This window comes from Haemaphysalis longicornis, unplaced genomic scaffold (assembly GCF_048455015.1).
Source record: "Haemaphysalis longicornis isolate Haplotype H1 unplaced genomic scaffold, Haemaphysalis longicornis Haplotype H1 scaffold_489, whole genome shotgun sequence".
NCBI classification, from domain to species: Eukaryota; Metazoa; Arthropoda; class Arachnida; order Ixodida; family Ixodidae; genus Haemaphysalis; species Haemaphysalis longicornis.
Genome location: NW_027526383.1, coordinates 102766 through 121812, shown reverse-complemented (window position 1 = coordinate 121812; position 19047 = coordinate 102766). Strand labels below are relative to the sequence as shown.

General features: G+C 46.8%; 1 protein-coding gene across 1 annotated transcript in view; it reads right to left on the bottom strand.

Annotated features, from left to right (window-relative positions):
* LOC144137723 (uncharacterized) overlaps positions 1-15756 on the bottom strand; it is a 28259-nt gene extending 12503 nt beyond the window's left edge. Inside the window, exons 1-2 of the mRNA XM_077669662.1 lie at positions 15493-15756; positions 335-678 (exon numbers count right to left, since the gene is read on the bottom strand). Of these exons, the coding sequence (XP_077525788.1) occupies positions 335-678; positions 15493-15494 (346 nt within the window). The 5' untranslated portion in view covers positions 15495-15756. The remainder of the gene's footprint in view (positions 1-334; positions 679-15492) is intronic.
* Positions 15757-19047: the final 3291 nt, after the last annotated feature.

Genomic DNA, 19047 nt, shown 5'->3' with positions numbered 1-19047 from the left:
GTCTTTAATTTCTGTCATGCGTTTTCCCGAAGAGACGGGCTTCCGTCCAACCCTTGGTTTCAAGACAGAAGGAGCTGAGAATCATTGGGAGGAGCCTTGGTCTTTCATTTGCTATCACCTAATACAAGTGCAGCTGTTCTTAGTGATGATGATTGAGATGACGACAACGATGTTTATCATCATGGTGGTGATAGCGACTGTGGAGAATCACTAAGCAAGAGAAGTGAACCATTAGAATACACTGTTTGTTAGCCAAGTTGCAAATATAGCGGGAACGGCTCCCTCGTAATTAGGGTACTGGTTTTTGTTTTCCCTTAATCAACTCATTGCATACTTGCAGATATGTAGGTGAAGTGCCACTTGCTCGTCTGGCCCCCCTCGGGAACCTTCGGCTTGCTTGCGTGCGGCTCATCATGCTGCTCCGTTGAGTTTTGTCGATGCACCAGCCATGACGGTTCGACGGGAGGTATTGAGGCCGATGTGGGGAAAAGCAGCACGTCGTTTGGATTGCGGCTGTTCTCTAGCGGGGCGCCAACTTCGCTGGCGTTGTCTCCGAGAATTCCTTCCCCGGTGTCCGAGGCAGTGCTCTGCGGGGCTCCGCTCGCCACCAGCCAGAGTATCGACGTGGCACACGTGACCTGTACCAACAGCGACCACCTGTCCTGGCGTCGCCTGATCCTGCGCCAGAGTAATGAAAAGAAATCAACGAGCGGAAATTTAAAAGTAACGTTGCTCTGACTTCCGAGATTACATATTTGCATCAATCGCACTGGCAGGGTTATGAAACACACACCTTCGACAAAAACTAACGGAAAGTATGCGTGGGAATTTAATAGTCGCAGTGTCTGGAGTGCCGTCCGATGTCGCTGTCGCTCAGAGGTGCAGAATGGCTAGAGTGCCGTCCGACGACATTCGAAATTTTAGAGCTAGTCTGGCAGAGCGCAGATTGTATGTGGTTGTGGTGGATAGGTGCCGGCTTAGCTTCATAATTCATACGATGATGGTTGGAGTTTAGCTCTTGCCTGGTGTTTTATTTTCATATTTTAGTTTAAATTGTGTTTTACATAATTTAGATTAGTTTCTTGGTGTTTTAAGTGGCTATCTTCTGTTAGCTATGCTAGATTACGTTGCTTTATGGAGAGGGAAGGAGCGCCAGTCGCGGCATTTTTTTATGAAACGCCGGTGGACGTCGCTTTAGTGGAGTGATTTTTGTACCATCGCACGGCCCTCTAACATCGCCTTTAATATTTTAAGGGGATTTTGGCGAGTCATATTTTTGTTCCGAAAGCTGCAATGGCCGTATTCTCACCGTTTCGCTGTCGGCGGTGGCCGCACCGCGAGCTGAGCGGTTGCCTAGCAACCGCCGCAGCTGGCAGCTCCGCTCGCCTCGCCATCTGGCATGACGTCAGAGGAGTTGCCGGTGAAACCGCGTTGCGACAACAGAGGAGGAGCCGGCGTTGCATCGTATATGTAGATGGGGGCTCGGTTGGATTCGTCGTCAGATATGGAAACACTTAGACGTATGAAGCTAAACGATAAAGTAACCGTACAGGGAACCAAACTAAACATTAACCGTATTATCAGTACCTATTATTAACCGTACCTATCACTACGCTCACCCAGGCATAACTGAGTTAAGCCACAGCCAATTTTTTAAAAATTGTTATAGGAAGCATAACATCAAACCTAAGATAACGACACTTACGAAGCGCAGAGCCTCGCTCGGGCAAACTGTATTTACGTTGCGATGGTTTTATTCTCCGTTTACCCGTATGAAAACGAAATGTAACCTATTCATGATAGTGCTCCATATGACTGACAGCGAGCAAGGAACGGGAAAACTTGAACTGCTGATGGAAAAAACTAACGATTCATTCATTCATTCATTCATTCATTCATTCATTCAAATTCCATGTTTGCGGTTCACCTGCTTGCCACATTTAAATCTCTTTTATTTTCTTCATACGGTGCTTTGTAGTATGACACAACCAGTCAGTCCATTCTGTTACTATGAACATGAAATTGTCTTAGGTTTAGGTTCATTAACAAAATTTAGTTCATGAATTGTAAGTAATTTACAAATTCCGAAAAATCTATACAGAAATACAGCCTCGTTTCGCGACATATCTAGCATGGCTAGCACTGCCACGATGGTGTCCTTCACAAGCTATCCCTACTTTCGACATAATTTGGGACGATTTACTACGACCCAAAACGACGTTTTCAAGTCCTCGGCACGCTGGCAGGCCGCGGCAAGAGATTTCCGTGAAAGTAATAACCAGTCCGCATTAGTGGCTGTCATTCGCCATTTAAATCGTGTAAACCCACTGGAAGTGCTCACCTGTTCTTTTTTTTCACCTTTCACCTTTATTCACTGGCCAAATCAAGCACAGGGCTCCTTTTTAATCCAGTCTATCCAGAAAGTTGATAAGCACTATCGCTTACAAAGCACCAACCGCAGCGCCACGCGCAGATTTCAAATCTTGACGAGGGGTATTAGTACGTTACGCGTGTTTACTCTCTGTACATGGATGTTAATGTATACGCGGCGTGGGACTGTACCTCATCTATCGCAAGTGTGTCCGAGAGCTGTATCGTACAATAGATGGCCCAGTCGGCGTTCTGCCGGGCAGTAATAATTCTCACGGATGCCAAAGCAGACATCATTTGCACTCGGCAAGCGATTCATTTACGCATTTGCTGATCAGAATTAATCTCCTGACTTTTACGCGTACATTTCATGGTAACATCCAGCAGGCGGGATAATACATAACGGGTCGTGTTATTATCCTCAACTGGACGCAGGAACGGCAACGATGAGGCCTGCTGCTACATAAACCTGCAGGTACATCAGGTGTAAAGAAGCTGCCCCAGTTCCATGCAAGCTTATGTAGGTATCGATGGCTGCGGGATGGGCAAATTGATCGGCCAGGGAAGTTTCGTTGGTAGACAGATTTGGAAAGTCATCTGAGGCCACTATGAAACTTATCGCGGTCGCGTACAGGCGTTTCTTAATGAGCACAGCCAAGTGACACACGGCGCCATCTAGGGGCACGTTTGAGCATTTATCGACGTGCTTCTAAGACTATGATCAACCGACCTGAGCCGTCTGCTCTCGCAGTGTAGTGCTTCCGCTTCTGGATAGCAAGATAAGGAAGCCTTGTGCTGCTGAGCCCAAGGATTCGGGTTCGATTCCCGGCCCTGGCTGCCGCTTTTCTCGTGGAGGCGAAAAGCGAAAACGCCCGTTTATCAGAGATTTCGGCGCACGTTAAAAATCCCCAGGTGGTACATATTAATCCGGGGCCCTCTACTACGCCGCGCCTCATCCCCTGTGTAGCGTCGGCGCGTTAAACCACATAATCGATCATGATAGAACGGCTGAATTCAAATCCCGGCAGCTTTTGTTTTTTATCACGCGTGAAATCTACTTACGACACCTTTGACCTTTAGAAATGCGACTTTGGATAGTTGTGTTCCCTATAAGTCAGTTTGAATTTTGGTGTTTTGTACATGGCTTTGTCTCTTTTATACCGGTTTCGGCGTCTTTTGTTGCAATTTTATTACCGAGGTTGTTCCCGTGTCGGGTAGGTTTCGATCCTCTTTTTTTAGATTTTGAGTTGTTTTGTCCACTTCGGGTTTGTGTCGAGTTCAATAATGGTGCGCAGCGGTGTTGCGCACTCACATAGGTGCGGTAAGAAACCATGGACGTCGTTTTACAGCGAAGTTGTTATCGTCTCGTTGGTCGCAGAATTTCGTGACGTTGTAAGCAAAAAAACCCAGGCAGTGCCGAGCAGTTCTCGCCCAAAACGCTGGGCGCATGCATCAGGCCAATCAGGCATACAGCATAGATCTCAGTATTCCTGTAAAGAAAAAAAAACCACAAAACAAGCATCGAAACTGCACGATGGATGATAAGGCGCCTGTGAACAATGGGAACCCCCCTTAATGTGTTACTGGTAAAGATTAGGTTTGCAGCTGCTCCTGAAAGGGAGGGGGGCGGAGGTGACGTCATTCGGGGAAACGCATGCGTCAGGCTAGGCAGGACCCAGGAGTTCTCACCCAAGACAACGAGCGCAAGCGTCAAGCTAGGCAGGACCCAGCAGTGCTCACCTAAGACGCCGAGCACATGCGCCAGCTGCTAGGCGAAACATCAGCATTTGGCACTAGAGAAGCCGACCGCAAGCGACAGGCACGCCAAGACGAGGAGGACCGGTTCATACCTGAGTTACAAACAGCGCAGGAACAGGACAATAGGAAGATCACACAAACACTGCTCTGCCTTGTTTGTGTGATCTTTTTATCACCTTGTTCCTGCGCTGTTTGTAAGTTATGTACCAACTTGCCTTCCTACAATCCGTGTTGCAGCCGTTTTATACCGTTCCCCATTGTAGTGGCACTGGGAACGGTTTACGAGAGCTTGGAATTTTGTAGAATATAATGGAATTTTAGAAAGCTGTTAGTCAGGCTTCCGGTCAGGTAGGTCCACAACCGACAGTGTTGTAGCGTTGGAAGCTTATATAAGAGACGCATTTGTACATAAACAGCACTGTTTCTATCATTTTTGATCTAGAGAAAGCCTATGATGCCGCATGGCCTTATAGCATTTTACTTGACCTTGCCGCATTTGGTATCGGCGGCAATATGTTCAATATCCTGGAGGATTACTTTAGTCATAGAACACTTCGAGTGCGGCTTGGCCCAGTTTTATCAAGAGTGTTCACCAAAGAAAATGGTGTGCCGCAGGGACGTGTTCTGAGTTGCACACTTTTTATTGTTAAAACGAATATTTACCCCGCTTACTTTTTTATTCTGTCTATGTGGACTACGTGCAGATTAGTTTCAAGTCATCCAATAGGTCCAGGAAAACAAATTCCAGTGAAAAAGAGGCAGAAGTTTTTGGGCATTCTGCTGGATGAGAAGTTTAGCTTCATACCCCACATCAAAAGACTAAAAATAAAATGCATTAAGGCACTTAACAATCTAAAGGTTCTCTCACGCCAGAAATACGGAACTGACAAGGGTTGCTTATTGAAAATTTTCAATAGCCTTGTCAGATTTACGCTTGGCTATGGCAGTGTTATTTATCAATCAGCCCCAAAGTCCGCTCTGAAACTTTTTGACCCGGTGTACCACCTGGGCCTTCGAATGGCGACTGGTGCTTTCCGAACAAGCCCGGTAGAATCCCTCTATGTAGAATTCGATATGTGGTCACAAGAAAGTCAGCGTGCCTACACAGCCTTACTATACGCAGTCAAAATATCTTCATTTCAAAAACACCCTACAGACATTGTAATACATGATACATCCACTGCAGGTCTGTTCACAAAACGACCCTCTCTTGCGCAACCCTATGTAATATCCGTAAATACTTTGGTATCCGACATGAAAATTTCGTACGAAGACACTTACAAAACCACCTTTACTGATGTACTTGCACCATGGAAACGGTCGCCGGTTGCATGCGACATGTCATTTGCCAACATAGACAAGAACAAAGCTCCCTGTGCCTTAATACACCAACACTTTTTGAGCCTTCAACACAAATACCAATACACAGAATTTTACACAGACGCATCTAAAACCAACTCTGCTGTTTCTTGTGCTGTTTGTGGACCCCATACTCTACCTCTAAGACACTCAACCCTAACACCAGCACATTCACAGGTGAAGCCGATGATATTTTATGGCTTTAGAACACATAATACAACACCAAATACACCGCTCAGTCATATATACAGATTCCTTGAGTGTAGTGACAGCCCTGCATTTTGCAAAGCCTCACAAAAATGCCGTGCTTAACTTTCTTTTAAACATCATCATGTCCACCTACGCTATGGGCCTGGAAATCACGATATGCTGGGTGCCTTGAGATTGCGGAATAGCTGGAAATGAGGCTGCTGACAGGGAAGCAGCTGCTGCAGTTCTTCGGTATGATGCCGACATTACATCTGTACCGTACTGAGATCTCAAACCACTCATTAAAAGAAAACTGTAAAATCTGGCAGGATCGTTGGGATAAGCAAATAGAAAACAAGCTCCATTCAATCAAACCAACAATAGGCAGACATACTCTAGGAAAGGTACACAGATCCGTCGAGGTCGCACTTTGTCGACTAAGGATTGGGCACACATATGACACACACGGACATCTTTTAAATGGTACACCACATCCAAATTGTTCTAGATGCGGAGATGCTCTTTCTTTAGAGCATGTGCTAATTGAATGTAGAGAAATTGAACCAGAAAGACGCAGACTTTTTGCAGATTTATACACAAAACGCATACCACAACACCTAGCACACTTTCTATCAGACGAAGCAATTGTCAAGCTCAAAATGTGTTAGCTTACCTTGCGGATGTTGATTTTTTTTAAAGGAAATCTCATACTGTGTGTACTCGCAGCCTGCCCTCAATGAGGAGGACAGTGCTGAAGGCTTCTAATGTGATGCTCAGGGGTCTCGCCTTTTTGCCTTGGCAAAACGATCTCCCCGAGGCACCCTGTTTTTGAAGGCCTCACGTACTCGTGCTTCCTGAACTGTTTTATATCCACTTTTCATCACTAACCATTGGCCCTATACACCAATTTTAGACAAGCACCTCTAACTGAAACACTAGCACTCCTCTTGGCGCTATTTGGCCTAGTAGCCCTTGCGCCATTACACCATGCCATCATCATCGTCAGGTTACCCTTCAGCCACATGAGATCGGGCGTCGTGTCACTGTTGGCGCTGTTCCCTCTTCTCGTGGCCACCCCGGACTCGTTCAGTAACTAGAATTCTGCCTCTTCCATGGCTCTGGCCAGAGCTTTCCCCCGTTTCCAACTATACAGACACCGAAAGAAAACCATTGCGTTCCAATGCGTGGTACATACACACGGGCGGGGGGAGGGGGGGGGGGATTGGCGAAGAACCGTAGTTCGGCGCACCATGCCTGAAAAGCCGGTTTACTAGCTATTTGCGCAGGCCGGCTCTTTATGTGGTCAGATTCTTCGTATTCATATTTTATTCACTAGTCGGTGTTCACAAAGAAATGTCAGCTGTAAACCGTTCGCTGTGGATGAAGCGGGGCAAGGGGTTATGCTACTGAACCGAAGGAAGCAGCGGACGTTTTATTTTTAATGCGGGCGAAGAGCAAGAAAGCTCCGAGTACACCTACGCACTTATTAGTAGTGTATGCGAAATCGTGACTGTCTAACTGAATCCCGCAGAGTACTCCTTCCAGTTTCAACTGCTGCCCCTCTGAGTGCGGTCAGCGGGGCGCGTGCTTTTATGACGTCGCTTCCGCCGAACACCGCCCTCACAGCCACACAGGCACTTTCCACTTTAAATCGCGGCTCTGCGCACGCCCAGGCGTTCCTTATAGGAGCGCGGTCCTTTGCTGGCGCTTTTATTAAAGCGGAGCTGTTGCAATTAAACGCTACGCAGTGGCGTGTGCCCTGTTTATCGGCTTCCGACGCCAACTTCAACGCTGACAATGGATTTTTGTAGCGTAAGCTAAACTGGCCGAGGTTGAGCTGTTTCGCGTGGACCCTGAAGGGCCGTGCTGCACAAGCGCCACGAGCATTGGATTGGATTGGATTGAATTGGATTAGATTGGATTGGATTGGATTGGATTGAATTGGATTGTATTGGATTGGATTGGATTGAATTGCATTGTATTGGATTGGATTGGAAATTCAATCCAGTTGGAGGACGGGTGTGTAGAGAATTTGGCTCTGCACATTCGCCGGTCTGCGCATTCCAGAGGAGGGACGTCATAGCCGCGGCAGACGCACTGGCACCGGCCCGTGCCCAGCTGTGCACCTCCGTTGCGCAGTAGCCAAGCCTAATGCTGCGCCGGAGCCGCTTGATAGCCGTTTCGCGTGGCTCCTGGAGAGCCTTGCTGCGCATGCTCGAGGAACAGGGACTTGACTGGACCGGACTGGATTGGATTGGATTGAATTGGACTGCACTGGACTGGACTGGACTGGACTGGACTGGACAGGAGTGGATTGGATTGGATTGTTGAACCTTAGCTCACGCTAGTATATCCTGGCATAGCCGAGCAAAGCCACTGCTATTTTTTTATTCAATGGGCTGTTGAATGCTTCCGCATTAAAGCGATCACATGTCGCGTTTTTATCCCTTAAGTTTAAAGGAGCCATGAAGAGAAAATACAACTTCGTTTAATTTGAAAGAACTAGGATCCAGTATCTCACTCAGCTCCATTACAGACACAAAAGATGTTTTTTAACGAAAAAAAGCAAGAAGTATTTAAAAACTTTCAAATTTTGCGCCACAGTGACGTGTTATGAGCAAGAATGACGTCATACGGGCCAACAATAAAATATAATTTTCAGTGCGTTAACTGCACGTTAGCATTCAAGTGATGCGGTCAAACGGAACTAGAGGGCCCATTACAGACGTCCAGTCATGTGTCGTCGCGACAGGTCAGTTAGGCGGCCGCAAATCGCGCAAACAAGGTTCCGTGACGTCATAGAAAAGTTGCGGGAAATTGGCTAAGGGGTCGCGACTGCTTCACACATTTTCTTTAATATCTCCGTTATTTGTTCGAAGATTGCTATGATATTGGTATCATTGTTATCGGGACTAAGCAGTCTTTCTAATAAACCCAACTGGTATTTTGTATTCATGTCTCCTTTAACACGCCGACGCTACACAGGCGATGAGGCGCGGCGTTGTGGAGAGATCCGGATTAATTTTGACCACCTGGGGATCTGTAGCGCCCGCCAAAATCTCCAACACACGTGCGTCTCGGTTTCTCACCTCCATCAGAAAAGCGGTTGCCGCAGCCGGGAATCGAACCCGCGTAATTTATATGTCGCGGTGCCGGTGCAGGTTAATTGACGGTATCAGGGCGATCTAAATTAACCCGTACACCTCCACTAGGGAGCACCTCATGTAAAGGTGCCGCTTTTGCGCAGGGTTATGGAAAGCTGCGGTGCAGGTTTACGTTTAAAATTGCAATTTGAAACACCAGCTGTGAACTAAGACGCCTCATTCATATTTGGCCATGAGGTTCGTTTTCAACCTAGATATATATTTACCTTGCGATCAGCCATTGAGGAAGATCGCTTCCTTTCAAAGCTGTTACTGTGCAACTGTGTCAAGGCTTTTCATGTGCGGTAATGTGTCATTCATCCAAGTCCTGTTAATTGGCAATAAAGATAGCACGCCTTTGAAGCGATTTGAGTATTGTAGAACTTCGTAACGAAAGTACAGCGTTACTAATTCAACGTTGGAACGAGAAGTAGAGACAGGGGCTGACATCGGTACGCACAAAAACAGAGATATCAACATCCATTGTTTGAGAAATGAAGTGACCACGTGTCCGTTCTTGTGGAGGCTGCGCGGACTTAATTGCAGGCCGCTTCATTATCTATCACATCCATCCAGTTTCCGCGGTGTAGACGGCTTGGATAGTCTCTGTATCCGTTTTATCACGCCTCACTTCACTAACTTTGTTTAGACGTTGTGACCTACATGTCTGCTATCTGCTGCCAACAGTTCCGATTAACGGGTGTTATTTGCCGTAATTTCCGCTGCTTTCAGAACGAGGAGTAATTGGTAGTCGCGCGAAACGCTTACGTTGCTTTTTTCGTACTCACAAACACACACAGGCTAATAAGTACGTAATAGAGCAGGGCAAGGTTGCTGCCAATTCGTTTTTTAACAGCGAATATGTTTAGCAAGTCGTAATTTTTCGTGTCCGCAGTTTTAAAAAACACCAAGAAATTGTCGAGTGCGCGCACAAGAGCGCGGGCGTCGCGGCGACCGTCCGGAAGTTCACAAAACCAAGCGAATTCCTAGAGTTGTGTGTAGGTGCATCGCGATGACCGCTCAGCGTCCCCCGCGCACGTTTGTCAAGCCAAGCTTACCCACATAAAAACAGTAGCCAAATTGGCAAAAAAAAAAACTACAGCGTTCGCCGTAATTGTGGCAACACTTGCTCGGAACGAGGAAGACACGCCATAGCGCACGCTTCTCCAAGGTGATGTGCAATGATTATCACTTAAAAAAAATGAAATAAGCTCACACTTATAGCAAGAATGATGGACTGAAGTTCGTTGCGGCAGAGCAAACCATCTGCAGTCATGGACTTAAACCTTCGTGATGGTCGTGAAGATTTGCGTACAGCTTCGCTGCCTTCAAGTCTTACGGGTGAATGTAAGCCTCCTTCATTTTTTAAAAGCAAAAGCTTTCTTTGTGGGATTGATAGCGTTCTGTCAGAAATAATTAATTTGCCCATAGACCGGTTTATTGACCGAAAGGCTCTGATAACGTCTATGGATGCATGGCGCGTGCGTGAAAGCGTGCTTCGATTGTGTCAAAACGGTTGTGCAGAAGCTTCAAAATCGCGAAAAAGGAACAATTACAGATTAGACAATACGCGCATCGATCATGAAGGAGTACAATAGTATACTTTTATCTCACAAATCACGTATCGGTATACATTTAGATTGTTCGTACATGTGTTAACGTAGTGGGCGAAAAATCGCCGCATGGGTTCGATGTTTGTTAGCGATTTGGGTCTTTGAAGGTTAGACGACCAATAGTGTGCACTTGGAGGGAAGATTGGACGCACTGTAGTGAAGGTTTCGACGCACTTTTGACGCACTTTTGATGTCATAAAGGTTTCGTGCTTCTCGAAATTTTCTTTTGGAAGAAATGGTAAAATGTTTGTACGAGAACGCACGGCTGCGGCGCGCCTCTTGTCTTCACCGTTCCCTCTCGGTTCTCCGAATGAATTAACTGATGCTTACGCAGGCCTTGCGCTGTTGGGTGCAAAGCGTATCGTACAGATAGATTGATTGATTGTGGGGTCTAACGTGCCGACGCAACGCAGGCGATGAGGCGCGCCGTAGTGGAGGGCTTCGGATTAATTGTGACCACCTGGGGATCTTTATCGTACGCCGAAATCTCGTACACACGGACGTTTTTTGAGTTTCGCCTCCATCAGAAAAGCAGCCGCCGCGGCCGGGAATCGAAACCGCGACCTCGTGCTCAGCAGCGCAACGCCTTAGCCACTGAGCCACCGCGGCGGGTGCGTATCGCACAGATGGGTTCACCGCGATAAAGGCACGGAAGCACCAACCGGCATGCCGATAAGCTGGGACAGCTAACAGGATTATCCAAACAACCGTACAGTAGATGCTGTGTGATTTAAAGCAAAATCTTTCTTAGTGGGAGCGATGGCGTGCTGTCAAACAACTAAAGCATTTCCCCATACGTCGGTTGGTAGACGGAAAAGCTCTGATAAGATCCCTGTACACACGGCGCGTGTGTGAAAGCGCGCTTCCATTGTGGCAAAACGGTTGTATCAAAACTCCAAAATCGCGAAAAAGGAGGAAGAGGCAGTACAATACTACACCTTTATCTCATAGATAGATCTACATGCGTTTACTTAGTGTGGGAAAAATATTCACATGGGTTCGTTCTTCGTTTGCGATTTGGGTCTTTGAAGGTTTGATTATCGATTGGACGCACTTTGAGCGAAGGTTGGGCGCACTTTTAGCGATGGTTTTGGCGGACTTTTGACGCAGTTTTAGTGTGAGAAAGCTTTCACGCTTCTTTCGACTTTCGTTAGGAAGGGACCGTAAATTATTTTTCTTTTTGTACAGCTGCCTGTTATTATCATTTACCTAATTGGTTGATTATTCGACCTATTTATGCCCGCTGCAAGAACGAAAGCATCATTCAATATAAGAGGTTTTGTTAGAGTGCTACGCTACGGTGGGCAATGTTATTATGGTGTGGTTTTTTGGGGTTTATTTGCATATGAATTTTTGATGTGATGGGCCCTGATAAGGCCCGTTCCTGCTTCTTCTCCAACAATAGTCTAATCGCCTTTTACTAATATCCATTGCGAAGCAGCAAACCTCCGCTTAAAGAAGACTCACCTGATCACATCTTACGGGACTTACTAATTCTTCCCCCACGGGCTTAAAAAGCATCGTGTACAGATACGCATTTCGTTTACAGATACATGAATATGTTCCGAACGGCCTAGTCTGCTTCTTTTAGAAATATATCATTTCTCTACTGAAATAAAAATTAAGCAAGGCACGCATTGTGGTTTATCCAGCTTTCACTAGATTGCACTAGCAAGTGAGAGTTTTGTTTATATATTTCAGTAAAGAAGTGACATATTTCCAAAATAAGTGAACTTGGCCACCTGAAGCATTTTAATGGATCTACTGGTACATGATTGTTTTTGAGGCCGTGGGTCATGATGTAGGAAGTCCCATAGGAATGTTAACAGCTGAGTCCCCTAAAGAGAGTCGGCAGTGAATTCGGAAAACATCTGTTTGTGTTTACATTGCATAGATGGGCTTATATACACGTACATTTTATCATTTATCGGGATCGATGAAGCAGTATTTAATTTAAGAAGCTAAAAAAAGGAAGAATACTATGGGAAGTCTGGCGTTGGACGGTGCAACTACAGCAGGGACGTAAAATAATGCAAACTGTCCTGGCGATCTCATTGGACGGTGCCGAGGCTTTTAAAACTGATGAATGCGCACTTGCGCCTGTGCCAATTTTCTATTTCTTTTCGAAGAAACTTTTATGCTATTGGCAACAAGTTTATGTGCCCGAATGTCTTTGGGGTTTTTGTTAAGAGTTGTCAACATCAGTTTCGGTTTCGGTTACCTGCTACAACAGGCTTGGCATCGGACGTTATCGTTGTTCGCGCATTCCAGATATCCCAGGAACCGGCATACTGCGCGTCTGCCATGCTTTCTGCTGCAAAATTTGTCAGATAAGCCTGCCAGCACCACTTGGTATCATTATGGCCATACTATAGCCACCATAGCATCGTACCGTTTAACAGCCCATACGTACGCAGTGGCTGTACGTCGTCAATTCATCGGAGACGTTCGACGGCGAGCTGCTTCGCCCCCACCTTTCGAGCTTGCCCGGATTGTCCGTGTGTCGTAATAGGCGTGTTTACACCAGACCGACTGCCGGCTAATTCGGCACTGTGCCCTCAAGCTGTCGGTGCTTATGGCAATACCACGCCAACGAGAACTCACCAGCGGGCCAGTGTCTGTCTGCACGCAATCTGCCAACTTGATTGTGCAGCAACGAAGGTTCCAGTGCAGAATCGTTAATGCGGTGTGATAACATTAAACGACAAATTAACAAAAAATCGCATCGGATTTCGACCTCCATAATGAGGCGTGCTACATACAGTGCTCTAGACCGCTCATCCAAACACTATAATTGCCGTTGTGAAAATATTCCGTATATGAACCTTGTGACTAAACCTGCATTTCGTACAGGCTTTTTATTGGTCCAACCACACAATTACGTGCAGCTTTACTGAGTATTTCTTTAATAACGATCCTGCGGCAAGTTTCCCCCGAGCCCCCCCAACTAGCAAATCACTAGCGACTGCGTTCTTTAAACAGTAGAAGCGATCGCAAATTTATGGTCGTGCTTCTGACTTGGCTGCTTGTTCTTCTTCCGCTAACAGTCCTTCTGATACTGTGTTTATAGTATAAGCACTCTCCTCACACTTCAGGCTGATTAGATACTTTGGCATTCTATTACAATTCGCTTGATTTATTGTGTTTCTGCAGAGCATATTCATGCCTGAACGTATCGCCAGTATTCGCTCACATCACTCCTTGTCGGGAAGCAGCCAGCTTTGGCCCCAATAAGCAACGCACTTCCTATAGTGTTATCCTAAAGATTATTTTGGTTGCCTGATTTATACGCTCTAAACGACATTTTCATTCCCTTTGTTTCTGCAGACGTAACCGTTTCCTCTTCGTTCATTTTCATTTCTAACCGCCCATGGTTGTATGCTTTCCCCAGTACGTTCTATTTTGTCGACATCTTTTGCGTCCTCTTCCCTCATTGAGCGTCCACTTTAAGGTACAGGTATATCTCCGTCTCTGTTGCTTACATCAATGATTAGTAAAAAGTGTGGGAGTGCTACACGGCCGACTACCACACTACAACCACCTGATGGTTGGATATACGTGGTATTCACTAAAAAGTAGCTGTCGATTTCTTCGCTTGGCAACACAGTGTGCCATTTCGCCCCCACGCCGCACGACGTATGCTCCGTTTCAGCTCGATTCTGAACGGTGTTGTCAACAGAGATGCTGTTAATCGCACTCGCATCGGAGTCGAGGCATTACTTTGCGTTCCTGGGAGGAGTTTAGAACGTCAAACACACATCATGTGCTTAGCACGGACGAGTGCCGCCATCCCGCGGAGCCCGACGTAACCAGCGACGGCGCACTCGCATGGTTGCCTGCATGCGTGTCTCGCCAGTGAATACAACTTATACGTAGTCATTGTCGTAAATCGCTCTTTTCCACTCCTTTCATCAACGCTCACATCAGCACTCGGCTACAAAACTGAACTTCTACACAGACAACAAAAGTTAAATCGTACACAGTCAAGTTGTTGACGCCGCCTTCGGCGCCATTGATTGTGTGGTTTATCGACGAAAATAAATTTCTTTAAATTAGTAATACATTCTCTACAGGGATAAGCGTTACCGCGATAAACTTTTTAAGTAAAAGGTCGATTGTAATGTATTTGGAACTAAACAATTTCATCTAGTTGTGGCATATAGCGCTACCAAATATTTCCCGCATATATGGTTCTTACGTCAAGTTAGAGAGTGAACGAGCGAATTGAAGGTTGATTGAGAGATCTGGTAATACTCGAGAATGTCGCGAAGTTAAGTAACTGAAAGCAGCAACACTTCAATAAAATATTCATCAAATATGTTTACATTTACGTTTTCTTACACCTGCAGGGCTGTTTACATTATTGCGTTGACATTAAAAATGCTTACCTAGCGTCTGCAAACGAGCATAAAGAAGTACGTTAGCATTACGAACGGCGATCAATGACGCATTGAAAGTAGCCTAGACTATTTACGAGACCGATCGCCACCGCGTTGGTTCTATGACAAAGGCGCGGGTTGGAATGCCAGCCGCTGCAACCGTTCTTTTGGAGGCGAAGAATAAAAACGCATTGGGACGTGACATCTGCACACTGTAAAGACCGCCAAATGGTCTAACTCAATGTACAGACCTTCATAGAGCACGCTTCACAGCCCAGCCGTATTCCTTCGGCGCAAAAGCAAAACCAGAAAACTTCAACTAGGAAGGCTCAAACGCTTGTAGTCGTTACGTTGGACTGGTTAATACAGTTAAACACGTATATGACGCAACCGCGCATTTAGGCAGTCTCCAAAGCTTACAATTGCTCCTTTCTTTTGATGAAGGCAAAATACTAAGACACTCGGGGCACGTGACTTCGGTGCACGTTTAAGGTCACCAGGTGGTTCATATACCTCCACACAGCACTGTTCATAGCACCAGCGTAGCCTCGGTATAATGACCAAACTTTGAAAATTTGAACGTGACAGATAGAAAGCTCATTCTCCTTGTATTCGACCTATAAGCGCAAGTGAAACATTTATAAGGCGCAACCGTGCAGTAAGGCGGCCTCCAAAACTTACATTTCTTCGCCTGCGAACCGTTGTGCGTTCCCAGCTGGCGCCTCTCTTGCGGTAGATGCACGTATCGTATCGTGACCCCAGCGCCCGTGTTTGTCGCCAGTAAAGAAGTCGGTAGTCTTATCAGGCCATGTACGATACGCTGAAAACAACGCACGTGAACGTGCTGGCGACCCGACGGGTGGTATGCTCCAACATCGTTTCCTGTGGCGCTTGCGAGAGCTATTACTAGCACTTATATGATGCCGTTGCCCGAACACATGTAAGGACAAAGGCGCTGGCGCAGTTGAGGCACGGTTTATCAGAGCTTGCCTGCGCTGGGGCCAAAACATATTCCGGCTCATTTGTCGCCGGAAGTGGCAGCAACAAAGCCAGCATTTCCAGAAATAAGTTAGCCGAACGCAATAATGCAGTGCTTGAAGTTAGGTTCGATTCAGGGCCGATAATTCTGCTTTTATAACGGAGGCGAAACATTGGATAGTCGGTGCAGCCGCGCCTAACCTTTCTACGGTAACAGCGGGAGCGACAATTAAAAATCATCCTCTCCCTTACGCTCCTGCATCCGACATACTTCGCATTATTCTTCCAACCTCAGTCCCTCTCCAGCGACAGGGGGCAGGCTAGCAAAGAGGGCTCTACGACCGATTATACTGCCTACCTTTCCGTTAGTTCATTTCTCCTCCTCCTCCTTCTCCTCCATCCTCCTCGACGTCGTCCTCCTCCCCATACCCGTCATCATCACAATTGTAGTGGCGGCAGCTTCACCCGCTAACAGCGCCACTATCATCATCACGTCCGGGTCGCCAATTAATGTGGGCGCCGATGTGGTCGTGCGGCTGACCCTACATTTATTTGGAGAGGAGAATTCGGTGGCAGAAGAAGCCCCGCGAGTCGGGGAGCGCCCGTGGAATGCGGCCGAGCAGCGCTGAAGCCGGGGTGTTCTCTGACTCGCGGGGCTTCTGCTGCCACCGAATTCTTCTCTGCAAATAAATGTAGGGTCAGCCGCAAGACCACATCGGCGCCCACATTAATTTGTGACCCGGTTGTGATGATGATAGTGGCGCTGTTAGCGGGTAAAGCTGCCGCCACTACGCAATCATCGTCACTGTCGTCTTCATCGTCGACCCGCCGCGGTGGCGATGGCGGCGACCTCGTGCTGCTGAGCACGAGGTCGCGGGTTCGATTCCCGGCCGCGGCGGCCGCTTTTCTGATGCAGACGAAGAGCGAAAAAGCTCGTGTGTTCGAGATTTCGGCGCACGTTAAAGATCCCCAGGTGGTCAAAATTATTCTGGAGCCCTCCACTACGGCGCGCCTCATCGCCTGCGTTGCGTCAGCGCGTTAAACCCCACAATCAATCAATCAAATAAATCATCGTCGACACCATCACCACCACCATCGTCTTTCGAGTAGCGACGTAAAAGTGAGTGAGTGAGTGTTCAGCATGATTGCGCTTCTCCGCGTATTTTCGGAGCCTTTCAGATTCAAAAGTCCCGACTAACGATTCAACTTGGATGTTACAAACGGACGATCACAACGACTTTTCTAATTCAAGTATCCGTCCGCTTCGCAATTAGGATACGGCAGCATAGAAATGGGATACTTCAATACACGCCTTTCAGTTCGGGTGACAGGAGGAAATGTTGGTCTCAACGCTGCATGTGTTTTCGCTCCCGAACTGGGAATTTTAAATCGTGGCTACAACAGAAGATCCGCTGTGTCCTAATAAAATTGCTCGGCCGAATTAACGTGCCTTAAAGGCGAAAGCTGGCGGTACTTGCTAACTTTTTTTTTACTGATTCATCGTATTTGCGTCTCTTTTTTAGCTTTCGTTTCGTAGTTCTTTACCGTGAATTGCTTGGACCGGATCCTTTCCCCCTGCACCGTATTTGTCGCTCTTTCTTCGTTTTCGTTTCTTCACCTTACGGCGCAAATTACGTCATCAAGCACGTTCGAACATGCCACAGCTTCCGTAAAATCAGGTTTCTGCGCGGCTTCTATGCACCTTTTCTACTCACGTGCCATCACGACGAGGTCTTACGCTGCACGCCCTATTCTACAGCTTTTCCGTTTCCAATTCATAGTTTTGTGAATTTTGTGAAGCGAGAACATTACTCCCTCCCCGAATCCCCGAAGTGGTTAAGTGCCTCGAAGAGAGGAACAACAACGGCAACAACTTTTGCACCACCGCTTGCAGCGTGTGAGTAACGCCACTCGGAAGATCCGGATTGCGACACTGTATGTAATGTTTTCTCGTGTTGAAATGTGTTTCCTCTCGCTATTGTGCAGAAGCCCACCAATAAAAGTATCTGCTCCTTTAGGTGCAAATGTCGACAAATGACTATAGTCTTTCGTCAACATTTGCCAAGTTAATGCCCCCCCCCCTTTGCTTTCCCGTTCACCTCTCATGCTGTTACTCTCCCGTCGCACTCCTCCCAAGGTAAACACACCGGAGGTGTGCTCAAGTCAATTTAAATTCCCCGCGTTCAACTGCTCCAGGTCGGGTTCCTCGATGCCAGCGCTGCCGTACGGCGGAGACGCGCGTAAATCGAGGCACCCTACTTCAACCTTTACAGAACCACGTTGCCCTTCTCCACGTGCGTTCCAAACAGAACGTGGAACCTATCTAGTGGAACCTTTCGTAACTGTTGCCGTTAGAGTTCTTCAAATGCCGCCAGAAGCTATAGTGGCTCGGGCGACAGCAGGCGACGGAGTGATTTTTTTTTCTGCAGTGGAGGTGGTATTTCATTTGATCAAGCATCCATTTTATAAAGGAACACTGCAAATATCACTTATGTATTGAACTTCTGCCTCATATTTGAGTAATGTCTTGTTCTGTTTCAACAGTGTTGACAAGTATGAACATTTCCACCGCATCGGACGTTTAAATTTGGCTGTGGGTATATAAACCTATCGTGCATCTTCTATATCACTTTGGCCGGGCGGCTGAATCGAGTTACTGACAGACATACGGGCAGACATACAGGGAGACCACAATTTCCGCGTTTAAGTAACCAAGAAAGACTATCGTCTTTAAAATATAGCGCAGGTAGAGCGTTGGGCTAGTACTGCTGTGGAGACCGGAGTACGAGTCCCACCGGTCACACGTGTGTTTTTCTTTTACTCGTTACACCGGCAGCCATTGCCTTGACGGGACGACGACGACGACAACGATGACAACAACAACAACAACAACAACAAAAAATCAGCAACGGCGGTTTTTCGCAGAATAAGGCACCTAAGGCTGCCGCCTTAAACTTTCGTTAGGCCGAGTGAGCTTGTAGTCATTCAGGGTTGAAAAATGCCCTTTACAAAGCAGTGCTGAAGAGACATTCGTTTTAGGTGAACGTTTTGCACCTTTCCGTTATTGAAAAAAAACAACTAATGAATTGACCACACATCTGTGTTTACGCAATTGTTTCTGTTGGTGAAATTGCTGGTGCACCCAAATAATGAGTCTCCGGTGAACTTATAAATTAATGCGGAGCTAACGATCTGAACGGGAGCACCGACAAGTTGGCAAGTTCGTATGAAGACATTGTTGTTGAAAGCGCAGAAAAA